Below are 22,377 nucleotides of genomic sequence, written 5' to 3' on the forward strand. Positions count from 1 at the left end.
AGAGAGAGAGAGAGGTGGATATTGGACTCAAGGCTTTGAGCATTCTAAGCAAGTGTACAAATGAAGTCAAGACAGAAGAAATGGAGTGCCTATTTGGAAACAGGGTCAAAGACTCAAAAGTATGGAAGGTGGGAAGCAAGCACACCCAGATGTTCTCTGTAGCAAAGCACACTATGAGTATGAGATTCACATGTGTGACCCAGACCAGGTCTAAGAGATAAGCAGTGTGAACAGTGACACAGGGGACAGGCTTAAGGTGGGGTTCACATATATGTCAGAGGGGTCAGATATAGGCAGAAAAAGCAAACCAATGTGGGAGCTACAAGAAGCTGCTCTGACTCCTCCGTCCAGGGCATTATGCTTATACTGAAATTAGATTCCGTGATAGGAATTAGGTTTGTAAATTGCCACATGTTGTTTAAGTTTGAAGCTGGATCTAGAGTCAAGGTAGTTTCCCCTCCATTTCAGACCCAATCCTATTCATCCCAAAGTGTTCCCCAAGACTCATGGTCCAGGACAGGCTGGCTCCCTGGCCCTGTGACAAGGAGAAAGCAGGGCTGGGTTCTGAGAATGTAGCTAAGTTGAAGTGCTTTTTTGCTGTGTCCTAGCACCATGACAGTCTGTCTCATCAAGGCCCAGAAACAGGGGTGCCTGTCAGCCATGGACTGAAACCTCTGAACCAAATTAAGTCATTCCTCCTCTGAATTTGAAATCCCACTGAAAAGCTGAGCAACCCAGCTGTCTTTCTGCATTTCCTGAGCTCCTTTCCCTAGTCCCCCACCTAGTCCTCTCTTGCTCTTTACGTCTTAGCATCTACAGTGATGTTAGACTATGTATGTAAGGAGACAATGGACTAGCAAGAAACATGCCCAAAGTTCTTGAATGGGGGAAAAAGTTCAGTATAAATATACACGGAGTGCTATTATTACTGCAGTTGCCATTCCAAAAAAATTATATTATTTAAAAAATTACCACATACAAATACATAGATAGAAAGATAAATTGCACAATGATAAATGTGTGTTGAGATTTAAATTTTTTAAAAATTATATCTATATAAAATTATATGTGTATATATACACACATATATATATGAAAATGTGCTATTAATTCTAATATTCTTCTCTCCCTAATCTAGCACTGGGGATTAGGCACAGGGCCTTACTCACTCTAAGCAAGTACAGTGAGTTATATCCCATCCTTGATATTTTGGCTGTGAGGCTAAACTTTAATTGAGCCATCTCTCCAGCCCTATCCCCATCCATCTGATAAACTCTTTAGAAATGGTTGTCCCTAGAGAAAGGTTGGTGGGAGATACTTTTCAATTTTTTTTTTTTCCAAGACAAGGTTTCTCTGTGTAGCCCTGGCTGTCCTGGAACTCACTCTGTAGACCAGGCTGGCCTCGAACTCAGAAATCTGCCTGTCTCTGCCTCCCAAGTGCTGGGATTAAAGGTGTGTGCCACCACCGCCCGGCTACTTTTTCAATTTTTAAAAAACAGGATATATTCACATCTTACTTGGAAATTAGAAATGAGTAACTTTAGCAGACCCCATTCTGGGTTGACTGTGGAATGCCCCCTTCAGACTCAGACTTGTTGCCTGGTTGGAGGTGCTATTTGGGAGGAGGTTCTGGAAACTTTGTTGGAGGAAGTCCATGACTGGGAGCATGCCTTTGAAGGCTATATCTGGTTTCCAGTTCCTTCCTCACTGTCTGCTTCCTCTATGTAAGTAGGTGAAACAGTTCCTGGTAGACTTTCCACCACCTTGTCCTGCCCAAGAGCATGTGGGCAGACCACCATGCACTGAGTCCTCTGAAACCACGAGCCCCCAAATAAAGCTGTCCTCCATTAGGTTGTTTCCACGAGGTATTTAGTTATAACTAAGAGAAAGCTAAGATATGTCAACCAATAGTCATTTCATACACGATGCCTTTTATGACTCTAATTTACCTGTTTCAGTATCGCTAGCTCTACCTATATTATAAAATGTTTAAACACCAGGACTCATTTGTACTTTCTCAGGTCTTGGCAGAGTATTGTTGGAAGTTCCCCAGACGGTTCTGATATGCTACCTGGACTCTGGACAGCTGACAACCATGGTGACCACATTTGCTTACCAAGCAACTGGCTATGCAATTACCATGCAATTATGGCCAACAGGACATAGAAAAAAGTCTTCGTAGAATCTTGAAAAGGTTTCTGAATTGATTAAAAACTGAAGTGGGTGGCTGATGGCATATGTCTGTAATTAAATCCAGAACTCAGAGAGGTTGGGTAGGAAGATGGTAAGTTCAAGGCCAGCCTAGACTATATAGGGAGTTTTCAGTACTGTCTGGGCTACATAGAAAGACTCTGTCTCAAAACTCAATGAACAAATAAGTACATAGACTGTAACTGTAAAAAGTGAATTCATAGGCAGAATTCTGGTTTGATTTTTTTTTTTTTTCTTTGGCATGCTGTTTATGGCTGAATAAGATTCCTGAATCTACTATAAGCATTCTGTGTCCATGAGTAGAGCTGACTCAACAATTAAGCTGACATGCTGAGGTTAGTAGTGGACAAGATGGGAAGAACTGGGTTGTTGACCCAGTAGGGAGTCAGTAGGGAGTCACAGAATTAATCAAGAGTTGAGCTGCCCTCCTAGAGACTTCCTGTTACATCATAATAAGTTGTCACCAGTTAAGTTTGGGTCTTAATCCAGTGGCATTATGTTCCACTATCTTGTTTCATTATGATGCATTAAACGTTACACTATCATTGCTAATATTTAGCCATTTTTAATCTACTGCCAGTCTCTGGTTTTTGTTTGTTTTTGTTATTTTTGTTTGTGTTTTTGTTTTTGCATTTTTTTAGACAGGGTCTCAGTATGCACTCTAGACTGGCTACATGGTCCACGCTTGAATTTGCTTGGTCTTTTTGAATTTGCACAGGTCTTTCTAGGATTACCAGTGTTTGTCACCACACCTGGCTTCCTTGCCTACTTTCATCACTTTTAATTTCTTCATCTTCCAAATTAATTTCGGCATCTACTTCACTGTATTTTTCTCTGCCCCCTGGTCCTGTCATTATCAGATTTAAAAAAAGAATTTTTTTATTCTAGTTAGCTCATTATAAAAGACACAAAACCCTGGTATTTTATTTATGAGCTATGAGCCTAGATTGGGCAGGTTCTGAGTTACTCTAACTTACATCCCAACCGTATGCCCCTTGTTACTTGCTTTTTGTTTGAGTCTCTCGGGCTATTTCTGGTCCATCAGCCTGAGCTCAGGGTGCACTTCTCCTGGCCGTGTGATCAGGATGCATTTCCTCTGATGGCAGCCTCTTGCTCTCTCTGTCTACCCCCTACCAGATCCCCACCATGGTCTTTCTTGAGGCATCTCACTGGATTCTCGCGTCCCATCTTTCTCTAGGTACTGCCCAACCACAGTCTCTAGCCTTTTATTACCAATAGCTTTAACAAGGGGAGCAAGGTTTACACAACAAAGGCTGTGAGAATTCATTCATCTGGGGGGCAACCAGATCTTGGTGCTCAGAACCGATTATTCTAAATAGAGATTCTCATTTGCCTCTGTAAACCTCTATAGGAGTTTATCCAAATTTTAACCAATGTGTTCAGCCTGTTTTCTCTATGATCTCCATTAGCTAAAACGATCAGCCGAAGAGACATAGAATACCAGGGACAGCTTATTCTCACAGAGGAAGAGTAACTGGTTCAAGAAGCACTGCCAAGTTCCCATGGCTTGCTCCAGTAAAAATCTAGCTCTTGCTCATGTCACAATCTAGAGAAGAGATAAAGTGGCCTGTGTCACACAACTATTAAGAGATCAATGGTAGGGCTAGAGAGATGGCTCAGCAGTTAAGAGCACTTGCTCCTTCTGCAGAGGACCTGGGTTCAGTTTCCAGCACGCACATGGTAGCTTCCAACAGACTGTCACTTCAGTTCCAGGGCATCTGATGCCTACTTCTAGCCTCCATGGGCACTAGGCATGCATGTGATGCACAGATATCCATGCAGGCAAAACGCCCATACACATAAACATAATAAATAAAATCTTAAAAAAAAAATAATGACATTGGCTCCACTGCTCCTCAAATCTTGGAGTTCTTCACCTGGTGTTCTGTGAAGAGCAGGAAAATGAGCAAGACCACAGGGGCCAGTTGTCACAGACATGTCTGATTTATAAAATGTCATGTACTCATTTTATAAAATGTATTTTTCTTGCTTTCTTCTCAGCACCTTTTCAGTTTTGATTTAAACATGTTTCATTCTGTCCATTTTCTTATGAAGACTTTTTTTTTTCAGGAAATTCTTTCTATATTTGGTGCCTTGGTAAATGTTCTATCCTTACATACACATAGTCAGTTTCACAAAGACAAAGCTGTCGTTGGTGCCCTATGCCAGGTGAATATATGTCTGTCCACATCTCCCCAAGGAAAGAAAACATAAGAGAGGGGTAAGACCAAGAAGAGCCTGTTTCAGCCAGGGCAATGTGACTATTGATATATGCTTGCCTGGGCATTAAGAGTCTAATTGCCTGGGATCTATTCTGCCTAAGCCTCAGCCAAAGGCCTCTGGCAACCTAGCCTGTGTCAGGTTTCTAAACACATTGTTCATCTGCCTTACATTTAGACGGAATGTTCTAGTTCTTTGTTGTGACATGTCTTGTGTCTTGTCCGCGTGTTTTCACCACGTGTTTTCAGGTCTCCTCTCATTATTATCATTTGTTCGCTGTATTTTTTGTTGTTTTTGTTTAGTTTTGAATGAGAAATAGGATGAGCTTGCGTCTCTGGGGAGAAGAGCTGCCATGTGAATGCTCTCAGCTCAGGTATCCTTCGGTAAGTATACGGCCCCGAGAGAAAGACAGGCAAACAGTTTTTTTGTTGTTGTTGTTTTTTTGTTTTTTGTTTTTGTTTTTGTTTTCCCTAAGCTTGAGTTATGTTCTTCTCAAATACCATACAGGTGGTTCTTTTAAAAAAATCACAAATAAGTTGATAGTAAAAAATATAGTTGGCTAATTTTTTTTTTTTTTTTGTCATGCTAGGAATCACAAAGTTTAAAAAGTGGCAACTCACTTTAAAAAAAGGTTTCAGTGTGCTTCCCATCACCTGGGTAAAAAAAAAAACCCTATGAAACTGAGACCCTATTTCAAGAACAGAATAATCCATAAAGCTTGTGGATGTGAGGGGCAAGACTGGTGGGAGTGGCAGGGTAAGCAGTCACTCTCTACCGCACTGGTGTGAGAGTCAAGTGTGGTTGGGAGGCGTTGAGTTATTTCCCCAGTGCACACATCCTCGGAGTCAGCAATTCAGGATCATCTATTGCAGGATAGTTTGCTGTGGCAAGAGTACTCCCCTGCCCAGTTCCCTGTCCCAGAAACTATACACTAGGTATTGGTAACTCTGGTCGCTTCTGAAGGGACAGGCAGGTGGTGATGGGAGGACTTCTCATTTATGTTTTCTACTCATAATGGATCATCTGTCGCCACCACTTCACCTGGAGTGGACACTAAACACCACGTTTTCCAGTGGTAGAGGATACACTAGGAGGATTTTAAATTTAATTTTTTTTATGTTGAAATTGGGGATTGAACCTAGGACTTTGCACATGACAGGCAACTGCTGTACATTGAGTCATATTCCTAGAAAACTAATAAAACAATACCTCATAAATAAGTTATATATATGTATATGAATATACATATACTTATATATATGCATATATATGTATATATATGTTATATATACATATATATACACACACATACATACATACACACACACACATACATATGTATTTTGCCTGCATATATATCTATGCACCATAGGTGTGCCTGGGGCCCTTGATAGAGAGAAGAGGGCATCATATTCCCTGGACCTGGAGTTACATATGGTTGTGAGTCTCTGTGGATGCTGGGATTGATCCTTGGTCCTTTGGAAAAGCAGTCAGTGCTCTTAACCCATGAGCCATTTTGATAGTCCCAAAGGGAGCTAAGCAAGAACACTCATTGTTCTCTTGTCTTTTTGAGACAGGGTCTTATTATGTAGACCAGGCTGGCCTTGAACTCATAGAGATCATTCTGCCTCTGTCTCCTGCGTGCTGGGATTAAAGGTGTGCGTCACTGTGTCCAGGTTTTAAAATTTACTCATATCATGTGTATAGCATGAGTTTGTACATGCACATACACTTTCATGCCATGGTGTGTATACCGGAGGTCAGAGAACTGGACGAGTCAGTTCTCTTTCCATCTTCAAATGGGTGCTAGAGATCAAACTCAGGTTGTCAGGCCTGTGTGGTGAGTGCTTTACCCACTGAGGCATTTCCTTGGGCCACTAAGTTTTTTTTAATACATAGGGAATTTAAGGAAATCCTAAGTGAGTGAAGGTCACTCTAGGAATTGTTTAAGAGGAAGTTAGCCACTGGAACTTTCTTTTCCACTCATCTTTTCTTTCCACAGAACACACAAGCAAAAGACAGGAGTCTAGAAACAGGGAGCGTGGAGGCAGAGGATCAGGAGTTCACGATCATTTTCAGCTACACAGCAAGTTCAACAGCAGCCCGTGCTATATGAGATCTTATCTCAAAACAAACAGAAGTCATGGGATGGAGACAAGGTTCAGTAGTTAAGAGCACTTGTTCTTACGCAGGACTTGAATTCAGTTCCCAGAAATCCTATTAGGAAGCTCACAACCACTTGTAACTCCAGTTCCAGGGGATTGGATACCCTCTTCTGGCCTTCACAGGTGCCAGGCATGTGTGTGGCACACACACACACACACACACACACACACACACACACACACACACACAGGTACTCATGTGAAATATTTAAAAAAGTGTGTTTATATAGATAAAGCCACGGGTCTGGAGAGATGGCTTGGAGGCTAAGAGCACTGGCTGCTCTTCCAGAGGACCCAGGTTCAATTCCCAGTACCCACATGGGAACTCACAACTGTCTGTAACTCCAGTTTCAGGAGACCTGACAGCCTCACAGAGACAGACATGCAGGCGAAACACCAATGTGCATAATAGTAAATAATAAAAAAATTTAAAAAGCTGATGAAGCCAAGAAGTAGGTGGGATAGGCAGTTTATTGTGGCTTGGTTGTAGTAGGACACACAACCCCTCAACATGTACAGCTGTTCTGATGTTACTGTTGCTTTTCAGGAGAGCACAGTATGATTGATGTCTTAGGTCTGCAGTCTTTTCTCTGTTAACCTGGTCAATGGTCCACCTATTTTACAATTCAAGTTAGAAGAAAGTCAGGGAAATCTGGTTGAGACATCTTAAATTGAGGGCTGCAAGACTTACAGCCCAGTTGTGTAAAGTGCTTATGTTTAGTGCAAACATACACAGCCTTGAGTGTAAGCAGACCCCAGGCAATGGGGGTCCCTGGGAGCTGTGGTGTGCTCTATGCATCAGGAAGGAAAGGCCACTGTCAGATCTCAGCCTTAAGAGAGCTAGGGTGCAGCCTCAGACTTTCTTTTCCACCGGGACCAGAGTCTGGAATCTGACAGATGTCCATTAACAACTGTTAATTAAGAAAAACTTGGTTCAGAAGAAATGAAGAGGGTTTCTAAGCACCAGAGTCACTGACTTCAGTTTCCAGTTCCTGTTGCCTTGGCAGCAGAGGGGAGACCAATAGGCTGAGCTCTGGCTGGTGGGAGACTTGGGGCCACAGGCCTTTCTTTAGTGCTCTCATTTGCAAATCAGTCACCAAATTGCAGACCTTTTCTCTGGAGCACCAACTCACCTCAGATGATAAGCAGATGCATAGTAAACCCTTCATCTCGTTCCCCACCTGTTGGATGAGAACCCTTGTCATCCCCTCGTTCTGACTTGCCTGTAGACCCAACTCTGAAGTAAACCCATCCCTTAGTGTGCTGCTGCCTCAATGAGCTAGGCCTTTGCATATCCAACCCAAGCCCTGAGGAGACCGAAGGGAAGCACGAGGGATAGAGAAATGGTTTCTTAACTAATTCAAGAGGTACAAACGAGAATGAAATGGAAACAGGTAGAGTCTAGCATTCCTTCAGCCCCAGGATCCTGGCTACCATTTCTCTCCCCAGCCTCATGATAGAAAAAGCCATGTGTCCTTACCCATCAACCCTGCAGCAGGGATACTGACAAGAGCCAGCTTTGTGCTCAGAGAGGTCTGCCTTTTCCTTCCCTCTGAAGGAAGGAATGAATGTGAAGAGGCCTGGCCTCAGCCTCCCAGATCTCACCCTTTATACCATTTGCCAGAGCTTTCAGGTGCCTGCACTTGAAACCCTTGTGCTTGTGAGAGGTGTGGTGGGGAAAGCTGTCATCTTTCACAGCCATGCTCCTAATATTCTCTCTGAATTTTGGGCAGAAGCAACCTTTTTGGCATTGCTTTGTAATTCGGTTGATCCCTCCTGTGAGGAGGAGCTGTGAAAGCATGTATGCCTGCACAGAGGGGGAACTGTGGACGAACAGGCCGACCTGGGACAAGAACCAGACGAGAACACACTGAAGGTCTTCAGACCAGCACAAAGTAGGAAGTAAAGTGCCTCTCTTCAATGGAGGAGTCTCATTTGTTCAGAAAATGCTTGGGTGTAAACATGAGTGCACAGGAGCATGCACACGGGTGTGCACACATGCACACACACAGTCACTCTGAGGTAGAAAGAAGTGGATATCTCCAGACAAACACAGAGTCTACAATTTTACATGGCACTTGTGTGAAAGGACCTGCTCTTGCCCATTCAGGCAAGTATGGTCCAACTTGCTCACTCCAACCTGGGTCAGGAGCAGAAGTCCCACTCCACAGGAAGACGGAGATGGAGGACATTGTGTGGCATTGTGCCTGTTGCCAGAGTTCTCAGGCTATGGTTTCCAGGTTCTGCAGCCCAGGGTCACTTCTTGGAGCCTGAGCCGTGGGCACCTCGGGAGTGGCTTGTCAGAAGCCACTGAGCACAGATGTCTTGCACTACAGAATCCCCACTGCTTTTGGCAGCCTGCTGCACCTGCTGGACAAGGGCGGCGGCCTGCGAGTGTTCTTGCTTCACGGCAATCAGGTAGGCAGAACGCAGCTTGCAACATGTCAGGTAGGCCCGAACCTAGGGATTGGGGATGAGACATTTGAAAAGCGATGACCGCCAAGGAAAATCAGCAAGCACAGAGAGCATCAGAAAGCACAGGCGGATGAACGGTACTTCTCAGAAGCTCACCAAATCGAGCAAGGTCTTGCCTTTTATTGTTTCACAACAAGCAGGAGTGTTGTAGGCACCAGGCTATTGCATGGCTCTATGTTCTAATGTAAAGAGCTTCACAGGTAAACTAAGACTTAGAAAGTAAGGTGGGCAGAATCTGGCCTCTGTCTAGTCTTCCAACTTCTTTCTAGAACCAGGCCTAGTATTGCCAGTATCCACAGGCTGGGATTCATAGTGATTTGGTGCTTAGGTGATAGATTTGACTGGACTACAAGGCCTGGGAGCAGGAATGGCGTTTGCCTTTCTGTCCCTTGTAGTCTTGGTGCCTAGCTGGTAGCGAGTGCTCAATTGGTGAGCCTTACATGGGCGAGCGAATGTATGTGTAAATGATCACACCTTCCTTTTTGCAAAGGGTTTACAGATCCCCTTTCTCTAGTTGTCTATTTTGAACATGCTGAATTAAAACCAAAACCAAAACCAAAAAAGCCTTTGGGTGGGTGGTACTGGGGATTAAACCTGGGCTCCACACATGCTGGGCAAGCACTCGACCATTGGGCTATATCACGTTACCAAATCTGAATTTAAAGCCTGTTGTCAGATAACATGGGGAGGAAAATGGATATCCACAGTTAGAGGTTTGGTTAAGATCTCACCCAAGTGAGACTTGTATGGGCTACTCTTGTTTGGATCTAAGGCAGCTCAGCGTGGGGGAGACTGGCACCTTCTGGGTCGAGCAGTAGCAAGACCTCCACAAGCTGTGGCTGAGCTCCCACTAGCAGCTTACTTTTTTCTGTAACAGTTATTTCTGAAACAAAGGCTTATTTATTTAGTTACCTATTTTTGCTCCATGTAAAAAGCATTATTTGTTTTTGGGGGGGGTGGCTGGGTCTGACTCACCAAGGTCTCTTTAGCTTGATTACACATAGTTTCCCACTATAGAAGACATCTGATGTGCTGTGAACTCACTGAAGCAATATATATATATTACCCTAGGGAGTGAGCCCTCATCTAAGTTTCTAGTTCCAGTTAATCCTACCTGTATGAAATACCACAAGCTGACAGAGGTATCAAGAGGGGAATGTTATTGCTAGAATATGATGATGAAGATGAAACAAATACTAATACTAATACTAATACTAATACTAATAATAATAATAAATGGATCAACCAGTTTTTGGTAAGACCTGTGACCCAAGGTCCTGAAAGCACCTTAGAATAGCCGCTGAGAACAATTGAAAAAGTAGCAACAACTGTCTAGCTTGACTCTTGGGTTCTCATTCAGACTCTACAAAAGTAACTGTTATTTTAGAAAGTGAGAATTCTATCCTTCTTGAGGACCTAATTAGGACGTTGCACAAGCAGTTTAGAACATGTTCTCCTTAAAACCAAGACTGAAAAAGATTGTCGGCAGGTTCCACCTGGGGACTGAGGACACTGCAGTGGGAGCAGTCCTATGTTGTGTAAGACACCATTGCTTGACCCAAGGCATTTCATCATGAGGGACTTAGCTGCTGGGAAATTTGTCTCCTGATGGTCAGCTGGTTGGGCTTTGCTTCTGTGGGACTCTCCTGGCCTAGAGGCCTTCCTGAAGACAGAAGGACAATTGATCCCATGACTAGCCACAACCAGTGACACTTGATCCTGGCTGGCACTCATCACAGAGGCAATGTTAAGACAAAAGGTTCAGTCATGTCGGAAACAAGGAAGAGTTCGTGGGCTCCAGAGGAGCGCTGTCCTCCAAAGGGCTGAGTGGATGTGAGTTTGAATGTGAAATACCCCTCATATCTTGGAACAATTGGTGTGCAGCTGGTGGCGGTGTTTTGGAAAAGTGGCACATTTGTGGGAGGAAGTGGTCACTTGAGGTGGGCACTGAGGTTTTAGGACCTGTTCTCTTGGTGCTTTCTAACTCTGGATGCAGTGTGACAAGCCAGCCACCTCCTCCTGCCACTGTGCCTGCCTCTCCTTCCCCACTACGATGGACTATATCCTTCAACTGTAAGTCAGAATACAGCTTTCCTTCCTTAGGTTGCTTCTTGTCAAGTATTTTGTCATAGCAGTGAGAACAGTAGCTGATGTGGTAGGACTTTCCTTACTGAACTCTTTTCCCCTCCAGAATAAGGAAATACCTGCCTACCCTAGGAACCCCATCCCTGGAGATGGATATCAAGCAGGTATCCCTACCTTGCCTAGCTGGTGAGAGACCTCAGAATAACATGGAGAGTTAAACAGTCTTCAGGGATAAAGAACTGGGAAGGCAAAGGTTTGGGCAGTTAATGTTTATCTGCTCCTGTCTATTCCCTCTGGGGCTTTAAAGTCCAGGCCCTGGATAACAAAGAAAACTGAACTACAAAACTTCATGGAGCTACTGTGAGGGGCAAGGGAGCTCAGTGCTGCTCACTCAGCCTCATGAGCCGGGCTAGACATGTCTGCTCACCTTGTTGTCATCGCTGTGGATGGCCTGGATCAGTCCCTCCAGCTCCTGCATACAACAGAGACGTGGCAGCCATGAGAGGGAGAACAACAACCTCAATCCACTCTGAGCCCAGCTATTGTGACTCCAAGGGATGGGCAGCTGTTGGATTCTTCTCTCTAACCCAGTTCCCATTACACGGATAACGAATTAGAGCTAATGAGACCACTATGCTTGAAAACTGGGCTAGAGGGGTTATCTCCTAAGTGGGCCATGCTGAGCATTCACACATGGATGAGTATCTGTTTATCTCACAAGCATGTTGTACAGTCAGTATGCTACAAGGGTCCACTCTGATCTCCGTCTCATCAGAACACAAACATTTTCAGGTACACACAGTTTTAGACGAGAGAGAGTTGCAGAGTCAGAAAGAGAAATGGCTCTTGCAGGGAGGAGGGGGAGGAGGAGGTGGTGGTGGAGGAGGGTGCAGATGGAATGATATGGAAGTAGAGGACTCAAAAGACTCAGGAGGGAGCTCACCTGAGGTGGAATCCTCTTGAAGGCTTCCAGGCAGTTGAGGAGGATGGTGTCACCGTCGCTTTTGGCAGCCATGCCTGACTCACTGACACACTTGAGCAGCTGCCGGATCTCACCATATTTTTCCCTCTCAACTAGCTGCCTGGCAGCTCTGCAGTAGGTCACAGCAGCATCCAGCTGGAAGTCCTAGGACAGAATGTAGGATGATGGACTTAGGATGTCAGGGGATGCCCTTTGTGGGAGGCGACAAACTTAGGTCAGCAGGGGATTCCCACCTGTGGGAGGCGATTGCCGTCGCAACAGGACCACAAAGATACAGGGAAGCAAGAAAGGTTTCTTTGGAGTCTGGCAAACACTTAAGAAGTGATTACAAAAACTGCCTCCTTGGTGTACAGAATGGTATGTCCTACAAGCTTCCAGTCCTTTTCTTTTCTATTTCTTCAGGACAGGATCAGGGCTGGTCTTGAACACCTGATTTGACTGCTGCCTCTACTTCCTAAACACTGAGATTCCAGGGTGTGCCACCATGCCTGGCTCTGTAGACTTGCAAAAGACACTCTACTTAATCCTATGACAGATTCTCTTTCCCCTAACTCACCTCTCTCTGGGAAATGGTGCTGGTCTGTTAAGAGCTGACTAAGTGTTGAAAAAGATTATCAAAAGACTCACTTGCTGAAACTTGCCAGAAAAATGCACTAAAGCTAGTCTAAGTTAGCCCTCATGCCACAGCCCTCGGGAGAGATGGAAAGATGGTCTGCCTCTTCCTTCCAGACATGTTCTCCTGAGAAGATGAGCGAGAGTTCTGCAGTAAACCACTTCTGGGGAGCTGTCTTACACGGGCTCCTTGATACTTTCTGAGAGGCTAAGGCTGGCTTGCAGCTAAGTGACATGGAGCCTGGCATTTGACCCAGTTCTGTATCACTTCTGATACCTCCCCTTAATGTACACGCAAATCTGCTCTTCTTGGGATAAGAATTTTTTTTTTTTTTTTTTAAAGAATAGCATTTCACAGAAATGTCAGGCGTGGGTTCCCTTGGCATACTCTTGAGTAATACAGCATACCTGTAGAACACGGAATGCAATTCCAAAACCATCTTCCACATTTTTCCCTCCCAGCATAACCTGGATGGAGAGGGACATATACTTAAAGAAGTCATAATTATTCAAACAGTTTCTCAATAAAAAAAAAAAAAAAGCAAGACAAAACAGGATTCCTATCATCACCACCACCATCATCATTATCATCATTATGCTTTGTGGAGACGGGGTTTTCCTCCACAGCCCTAGCTATGTAGATCAGGCTGGCCTTGAACTTGCAGTGATTCTCCTACCTCTGCCTTCCTAGGGCTGGGATTACAGATGAGCCCACATACCCAATGTATTTATTTAATTATTAAATATATGTTGAGGCTTTACTAAGCATCCGAGTACCAGAGATACAAGTCATCAAACTGGACTCTGCCTCTAGCCCGAGACTCACATTCCAGGGTGGAGGATGCCATCAAGGAAACAGCGAGATAATCTGATAATTTCAACTGGACTAAGCACTCTGAAAGATGTGAGCAGTCTTCCAGAGGTGACGCGCTCTGCGTACCTTGCAGGCAACTTCCATTTTCATGTGGTTGTTTCCAAAGAGTGTTGGCAGGGGCAGGGTGGTGATCTGCGAAGTCCCAGCACTTTCACAGCGATGTAAGAATCTGGTCACTTCCATCTGTAGCTGCAGCGTATTCATGTGCCTATGGGGACAGGGCAGGGATGGTCCAGCCTTGTGAGGCTCTCAGCAGAGGGCTGTCTGCGGCTAGATGATTGGTTCATCATGGCAAGGGGAAGACCAAAGAAGTGGCATGCAGTCAAGGGGCTTGAAATACCTTCCAAACAGCTACCGTTCGGCAAAAAAGAAGGACCTAGGTCTACCCACAGACACACGGTAATTAGGGTGCACTGCGGAGCTGGATAAACAGCACTGTGTCAACAAATATGTACTGAGTACCTCTGTGGTAGGTACCAGTGAGGATGGAGGCGTCAGCCCCGACCTCACAGCTCATACTAGAGGAGAAGCGGACAAGGAGCAGACAGAAGAGCCTTGGTGACTGAGTCTAAAACGACAACAAGTTAGAGGGGTGGAAAATTGCTTACTCAGGTTTTTTTCTTTTTATTTTTTTGAGACTACATCTAGCTACACTGCTTAGGATCATCTCAGACTCACAATCCTTCTGCTTCAGCATGGGCTACCATGCCTGGCTAAGCATTTACTTCGGATAGTATGTTCTAAATAGAGGGGTTGACAAGCATAAAAGAAGAAAGCAAGTGGGTTGAGGCCATGTTGGCCAGTGGGTGACGTGTACTAAGAGAGAAAAGAGGAGCAGAGAGACACTGCACGGACTGTTTTTTTTTTCTCATTGTATAGAATGTGGGGCTCAGTCTGGCTGTAGCATGTGATCCTAATTCCCTTCCTACAAGCACCTCAGTAGCTTTCCAGGTTGTAGCAGACACTGCAGGGCTGATGCCTTTTCAGGCCCAGCTTCCTGCCTGCACTGATCATCTGCGGGGCACTGCAATACCTGGACACATCGGCTGCAGTCATCTTCTTCCGGAAGAAGGTGGTTCTCTTCCTTCCGGAGCTGCGGGACGTTTCTTGGAGGTAGATCTTCAGGTGGTCCTTGGCCTTAAGCAACCATGACAGCTTCTCTCCCAGCTCTGTGTATGACTTTGCTTTGTGGCTGAAGAACCGAATACAGGTCATGGCAGCCCGGACTTGGTCCTAGGAGGGAAAAAAATGTTCAGGCTAGGAGAGATCAGAGATGTTGGAGGGTGGCTGTCATGAGAATTCAAAGCAGACCTTCACGTTCTGGCTCAATGATCTCCACTCAGATCCTCTCTTCTTCCCTGATAAGCTCTGGTGCCTTCATTATACCCTGGTAATTACATGGTCCCAGAGGCCCTACAGTGGACTGCTGGCCAAGCTCTTGGATTGGATGTTATTTTACCCTGTAGAGATCTAAAGGAGGATCCTTCTGATTCTCCATTGAGAATGGATTTGGTCTTAATTTAGCATCAGATGATGTAATTTCTTTGACATTACAGTACTGAGAAACCTCAGACAGTCAGGGGAAACTTGGCCTTTCTACTTGCATATGTTTTCTTCTAAAGACCCCAGCTTTCTGGAACATCATTCCTTATGGATTCTATTTTTTTTTAACCTTTATAGTCCTTGAATTATTTTTTAATCAGTTCTATTTTATGTGTGTATTTTGCCTGCATGTATGTCATGTGTACCACATGTGTGCCTGGTGCCCATGGGGTCAGATTGTTATGAGTCACCATGTGGGAATTGAACCTGGATCCTCTGGAAGAGCAGGCAGTTCTCTTTATTGCAGAGCCATCTGTCCAGCCCCACATTTTTTGAATTCTGAAGAATGTTATTATAGACAAGATTAAAGTTTGGCTCTAAATGTAGGATGAAAATCTAAATATTTAACAATGTTAGAGAGCCTGGTGGATCTGCTTTGGGGTCAAATACCGAGGTCAGGGATCAAATGACTGCCCTGTTCCCTCATCTTGCACAGCCTCTCCTGCATGACAGAGCTCCAGGGACAGGAGAGGAAGGGAGGGTGGGGTGTTGTCACCTTCATAAACTGCTGCAGCTCGTACAGGATGTGGTAGTAGTTGTTCCTCTGCAGATGTTGGCAGGCGGCGATCAGGTATGTTCCCCAGCTCTCCAAGGTTGGATCGATGGACTCCAGTAAGTTTTCCAAAGTGTGTAGCTTCCCACTTTTATAGCTTGGTTGGAAAATGCCTTCTATGAAGATTTCTGGAGGACTTTCCTGGAACAGGAGAAGAAGTTTGCAGTGTGGGAGCTGGTTCTGGCAGGCTCTAGGATTTGCTTTGAGCACTACCTCCCATCCTTTGTGTCACAGGTACTTCTGAGAACACACTTCACTTCTGAGAACATGTTCCACTCTGCCCTTCCTTGACGGCTCTCTACACTCATGGGTTCTTCTTCCAGGTTTTCTCTCAGATCTCCCTAACATCACTTTTGTCCCCAAAATGCTAATGCTATTGACACTGTACCTAGCTAACAAAGAGCTCTACACTATTAATTCTATCAGAATTGGTTCTTGGTGGTGTTGGGGACCAACTGAGTACCTCTCACATGCTAGAAGACTGGCTTGTCATCCCCAACGGAACCAGTGGCTTTTGACAGATGGATGACTTCCTTCTTAAAAACCTTTAAGCTTAAAATTTTCCCTTTTTTTTTTTTTTTTTTTTTTTTTTTGAGACAGGGTTTCTCTGTGTGGCCCTGGCTGTCCTGGAACTCACTCTGTAGACCAGGCTGGCCTTGAACTCAGAAATCCGCCTGTCTCTGCCTCTCAAGTGCTGGGATTAAAGGCGTGCGCCACCACCGCCTGGCTAAAATTTTCACTTTTAATTGAGAAAAAAATTCTTTATTTTGCTTCCAGGATACTAAGAACCATCTTTTCAAAGTTTTCTTTCAACATCTCTGGCAACTGAGTTCCTTAGCTGGTTCCTCTCATCCTGTAGGACTCCTCTTCTATCTCTGCTTCCCTAGTGATTTTATCCAGTCCCATGGCTTTCCACACTGGGTGCTGCTGACATTCACACCTCTATCTCCAGCCTGCTCACCCTCTGGGACCTCCAAATCGGCATCTCACATGGAACCCAGCTGTCTTATAACACATCTTCCTGCAAGCTTCATCCATACTCTCCTCTTTCTCAGACACAAGTCCATTCTTCCAGTAGCTCAGGTCAAAAGCCTCAGGACCGTTTTTCTCCTCACACTCGGATATAGAACTTTTTATATCATCAGGACACACTCAGAAGCTGCCCGGGCAGCACACGCATGCGCTGACCCTCACTACTATCAGCTCACCTGGATTATTGAAGTAGCTTCTCTGTAACCTTCCACCGCCCACTCCTGTCTTCCATATAAAACCAACAAACCAATTTTGTTGACACATTAGTCAGAGGAAGTTACTCTTCTGCCCACGTCTTCCAGTAATTTTGTTAATCATTCACTATAAAGCCCAGGTTCTCCCAACGTCTATACATACTGCATGATTTAGCTATTGCTTTCCCAGTTGTATCTGCTACTAACCTGTCCCATCTTTCCTGGCTTCAGTCACCCTAACCTTTATATTTGTTACTTCCTCTGCTTGGAACACAATCTCTCCAGCTGTCCTCCGTCAGCCCTTCACTCAGAGGCCACCTTCTCTGGGCACCCCATCTAATATTGCATAACCTTGATCTTCTGCTCCCTCCGTCTCTTCCCTTCCTTTGCCCTCTTCTGCCTCTCTTTCTCCTTCCACATGCTTCTCCTCTTTCTCTCTACAGAGCCCCGGCTGCCTGGAACTAGAAATATATATATATATTATAATACAGACCAGGCTGGCCTTGAACTCACAGAAATATGCCTGACTCTGCCTCTCTAGTGTGTGCTCCTGGTCTAGGGGTGCTTAACCCCTGTTTAGCCCGAAAGGATGAACAGAATTTCTCGAAAAAAACAAGGAAGGCCAGGGTATTCTAGATAGATAGAACAGTGCATAAAGGCTAATAAAGTTAATAATGTTAACATTTTGGTGAGTCTGGAATATGGGGTATCGATAGCGTTTGTGGTGGAAAAGAAACATCAGAACTATGGAGACAGATCTTGAAGTCCAGCTGCATGCTAAGAAGTTGCCCTTCATCCTAATGATTCATGAAGGCCCTCTGAGGAGAGAATAACATGGGGGTATCATGTTTAGGATACTCACACTGAGGGCAGTGTGACAGGGAAGGGATACATAGAAGCCCTGCACATGCCAGGTGCTCAAATGTCATTTTCAGTGCATTTTTTTCTGTCTCCCTACTTGCTAGAGGATAAAGGCAAGGCTCGTAAAAAAAAAAGGAAGAGTAGCCCACTAACAGGAGACAACAGAAGGCTTCCTGCCTGGCTCTGTCAACCTTAGGGTAAGGCAATGCTGTCGTCAGCTTCTACCTGGATAAGAAGATAAGCCGCTTACCACTGGCTGCACTTATCCAAGGCAGCAGGACCTGGTGATTTACACTATCAGCCTGTGCCCGGCAGGAACATTGTTACTTCTCAACTCGTGGAGATGGAGGAAAAGGGGAAATTAAATTCCAAATAACAAGACTCATTCTATATGACTCTTAAGACATGCTCAGCAGCTAAGACTAACAGCTAAGCAAATGTCTCCCTTCCCCCTTGCACCCTAGAAGGGTTCAATTACCACAACGCAGGATTTCTCTTACAGTCATCTACAAGATATACCTATTTGCAAATTATTGTTGGCTGCTGCTCTGATTTAGTGTGGCTGAATAATAATGTTTTGTTTTCTGTGTGAAATCTGGTAAATATCCGTTGCTTTGTCAGGAAGTTACCATGGAATGTTGAGAGATTAAAAAAAGAAGTGGCAGGCCAAGGAGAGAGCTCAGAGGGTAAAAGCTCTTGCTATGCAACCTGGTGACTTGAGTCTGGTCCTGGAGCCCATGTAATCTGCAGAAGCATGTATCTGTAAGCTCAGGAGGCCTACGGTGAGATGGGAGGCAAAAACAGGAGAAAGCTTAGTTTAGAGGATGCAGAAGGGCCGCAGAGACAGGAGACCCTGCTCAAAGGCAGAAGGTGAGAAGTGACTGCTGGAATTTATTTACCACACGCACCACTCTCTCTCTCTCCCTCCACACCTTAGTCTCTCACTCTTGCTCTCTCTCAATAAGTAAACAGAAGAGTGATGGCCTAGGAAGTGATGATGCTCTCAGGGCTCTTGCCTCCAGTGGGAAGTGCCAGGGGAGGGAGAAGAACAAGGAGAGGGTGTGCAGCTTCCTCACTTCCACTCACAAGTCAGGTGCTCATCTCTGTAACAATGTGCCTGTTACCACACAAGACTCCCATCAAGCACCTCACTCCAGAAGCTGGGCTGATTCTCTGACTGTGCTCTGTGCTTTAGGAGGAGAGATGAACGTGCTATTGCTGGTCAGGAGGGATATTTTGTTCTTAAGTTAAGCCTTGCTGGCCTCACTGGATGACTGTATAGACAAAGCCTTTCATTTTGACCTGACTCTGCTGGAAATGATCTCACAGAGGGTGGGCCGTCTACGGAGGTGATGGGGCGGCCACTGCCCTTGGACCGTCTTACCTTGTTGAACAGGTGCAGCAGGGCTTCCCGAAGGCAGTTATGCCTCATGTAGAAGCTGATGATGGCCAGGTTGGTGCTGTAGTTGTGCAGGTAGAAGAGACATTCTTGGTAGTAGGTGTTGTTCATGATCTTCCCGTCAGGAATGGCCTCCAGGAAGAGGCTCTGGGTTCGAAGGGTGGCTTCCAGTTCCCTCAAGGTGGCAAAGTAATCATCGTCTTGCTGGCAGGAAAAAGAGAGTGAGAAAACCCCAGGGTGTGATGTATTGTATTATAGCTATAATACAATATATATTATAACTATAATACAATACACAGAAGCTGGGAGGCAAAGGCAGGCAGATCTATGAGTTCAAGGTCAGCCTGGCCTACAGTACACATTCTAAGACAGCAAGGGCTACACCAAGATTTCGCAGCCACTAGGAGCAGTGGTCCATATGCATCAATGTGAAGCATGGCTGCCTGAGGGAACACTTAACAATGTGGAAAAAGACTACAGTTTTAGAGCAGAAAAACAGGTAGGATGCAAAAGCCTCTCCAGTAGGGTACAACTCAAGCTCCATTCAACACCATAAACTCGTTGTTTGTTTATTGGGACGCCTAGTGGTGCTACTCAATTTGACTCCGAATGGCGGTGTTTAAGAAGTTGTTCTCCCTCTTCCAAGCCCCCTCAGTTTCCAAGTAGCTGGGATTGTAGGCTATATCACTATGCCTGTCTCTCTTAACACTAGCTGGGTTTGATGGTGTACATAGCTTGAGGCATGAGGGTCACAGGTTCAAGGCTGCTCTGGATGAAACAAAACGCAGCCAGGGCTGGGAGATGGCTCAGTTGTCAGAGTGCTTGCTGTGCAATCTGCAGACCCCACCACCGTGTAAAAGTGGGTATTCTGGTGTGTATCCGGAACCCAGTGTTTGGGTAGGCAGAGTCTAGTGGGGTAGGGGCTAACCGGAGAATCTACAAGAAATGGTTCAGTTTTGAAAGAAAAACAGAGTAGGGTGCGGGAGTGAGGTTCAGCCAGTGAGGGCATCGGAAACCAGCCTGACCTCTGAATTTCATCCTGGAGGGAGGATGGAACTGACCGCTGCAAGTCATCCTCTGACCTCCAAGTGTGTGTGTGTGTGTGTGTGTGTGTGTGTGTGTGTGTGTGTCATACACAGACATACACTCAAAACAAATGTAAAAGCGAAGTAGAAAGAGTGACTCCAAATGGACTTTAATACTCCAAATGGAATATTAAAACTCTGTAATCTGGTTATGTGATTTTAACTTTTTTTTTAAATATATCTTTTATAGTTTCTTTTAAAAAACTGATTTTGTAACTAGGTGGTGGTGGGACATGCCTTTAATCCCAGTAGTTGGGAGGCAGAGGCAGGTGGATTTCTGAGTTCAAGGCCAGCCTGGTCTACAGTGTGAGTCCAGGACATCCAAGGCTATACAGAGAAACCCTGTCTTGCAAAACCAAAAAAACCAAACCAAACCAACCAACCAACCAAACAAAAAAACAACCCCAAAACAAAACAACAATCCCCTCCCCAACTTTGTGTTACTTATCTAACCACACACTCACTTATCTAACCTCATGTAATAGAAATAGTCAGACAGACAGGCTGACAGAAATCAGGTGAGGAACCTCTGAGCCAAAATGCATTATTAACTGGATTAAGCCTGTCCTCTCCCTGGATCCTTACTGTCCCTAGCCTCTTACTGAATGGGCCCACTGCCAGCTTTGCTCTTACCAAGGAAACAAGGGGTTTCACTGTGGACTCCAGGTACTCGACCACATCCTGGACTAGCCTCGAACCATGACTCAATTGGTTCAGGTCCAAGGGAGGCTTCAGGCAGCGACTGAACTTCTCCCTGGCAGCAGTGAGGTTCCCAGCTTTGAGGCAGGCCATGCCCCAGGCATGCCACGCTCCCGTGGAATCAAGCCCAGTCTTTGTAGAGACCTGGAGGTAAAAATGAGAGGTGTCTACATTCAGGCCTGAGAGTCTTCCCTAGCCCAGTTCTGTTCCTCTGCCCCAGCTACCTGTCCACCATCCAAGTGCCGTAACTCTCACCCTGGCAGGCTGGTTATAACCTGTATGTGTCCGTGATAAGGACAGCAGAGACTGTAAGGTCTGTTTCAAAGCCACTCATGACAGCAGGGTACAAGGCAGCTTCATCTTTGTCTCACCTCAACGCCCAGTTGGTAGTACTCGGCTTCCAGGAGCTGGTTCCTCAGCCTGGTTACTGCAGCTGGCTGCAAGATCTGATCTAGAGACGGCATATGGCGGTAGGCAGCAGCGACTAAAATATGCAGGACGTCTACCTTGCTGATGTAGCTGCAGGGAGAAAGAGTAAATGAGGCTGCTTCGAGTTCTGCAGGGATGGCCACTGCAAGGTTTTTTAATTTCATTTTCAATGCTGAGTGTGATCATGGGAACTAAGAGACACATAGCATAGGTTCTCTGAGTGAAGATTCTAGAGTTGGACTCTTTTTAACTCCACCTCTAACTTAATAGCTCTGAGACCCTCCTCGGCTTACTCATCTATTAAATGGATGTAAAGCAGAAAGTTTTAAAGATAAAATGAAATGTGTCAGATGCGAGAGCTTTGGATGGTGTCTGGAACTTCTGCAGCAGTCATGCCGTGTTGGTTTATGTTTGAGTAGGAGCATGGATGTCTGGGGTTGCTGACACAAGGCCTCTACATTACATGCTGGAGCTCACAAGCTGCCCATGTGCTTTTGGTTCTTTGGAACACTGGTTGGTTGTAAGAGAGTATGGAACAGGAATCATTGACTCAGGGGCTGGAGAGATGGCTCATCAGGTAAGAGCACTGGCTGCTTTTCCAGAGGACCTGGGTTTGGTTCTCAGCATCCTGCGATGGTTTACAACCACCTGTAACTTGAATTCTAGGGGGCCTGATACTATCTTCTGGCTTCTGGGGGCACCAGGCACACATGTGGCATGCTCAGACAAAACATTCGTGTGTTTGTGTGTGTATATAAAATATAAATAAAAAATATACAATAAAAATTAATTCTTAAAAAGCAAAACCAGCCGGGCAGTGGTGATACACGCCTTTAATCCCAGCACTTGGGAGGCAGAGGCAGGTGGATTTCTGAGTT

The 22,377-nt window shown here is 45.2% G+C and overlaps 1 protein-coding gene across 5 annotated transcripts in view; it reads right to left on the reverse strand.

The window, feature by feature from the left end:
- Positions 1–7,070: 7,070 nt before the first annotated feature.
- Zfyve26 (zinc finger FYVE-type containing 26) overlaps positions 7,071–22,377 on the reverse strand; it is a 63,477-nt gene continuing 48,170 nt past the window's right edge. For 3 of the 5 annotated variants that reach the window (XM_031355553.1, XM_031355551.1, XM_031355552.1), the window contains exons 33-43: positions 21,442–21,589; positions 21,005–21,214; positions 19,272–19,490; positions 15,744–15,941; positions 14,679–14,878; positions 13,712–13,853; positions 13,180–13,239; positions 12,121–12,303; positions 11,605–11,649; positions 8,985–9,077; positions 7,071–7,798 (exon numbers count right to left, since the gene is read on the reverse strand). In XM_031355553.1, the coding sequence (XP_031211413.1) occupies positions 7,574–7,798; positions 8,985–9,077; positions 11,605–11,649; positions 12,121–12,303; positions 13,180–13,239; positions 13,712–13,853; positions 14,679–14,878; positions 15,744–15,941; positions 19,272–19,490; positions 21,005–21,214; positions 21,442–21,589 (1,723 nt within the window). In that variant the 3' untranslated portion in view covers positions 7,071–7,573. Of the gene's footprint in view, positions 7,799–8,513; positions 9,078–11,604; positions 11,650–12,120; positions 12,304–13,179; positions 13,240–13,711; positions 13,854–14,678; positions 14,879–15,743; positions 15,942–19,271; positions 19,491–21,004; positions 21,215–21,441; positions 21,590–22,377 lie in introns of those variants that run through there. The other 2 variants (XM_031355555.1, XM_031355554.1) reach the window with 2 other exon arrangements.

The sequence above is a fragment of the Mastomys coucha genome, unplaced genomic scaffold (assembly GCF_008632895.1).
Source record: "Mastomys coucha isolate ucsf_1 unplaced genomic scaffold, UCSF_Mcou_1 pScaffold6, whole genome shotgun sequence".
NCBI classification, from domain to species: domain Eukaryota; kingdom Metazoa; phylum Chordata; class Mammalia; order Rodentia; family Muridae; genus Mastomys; species Mastomys coucha.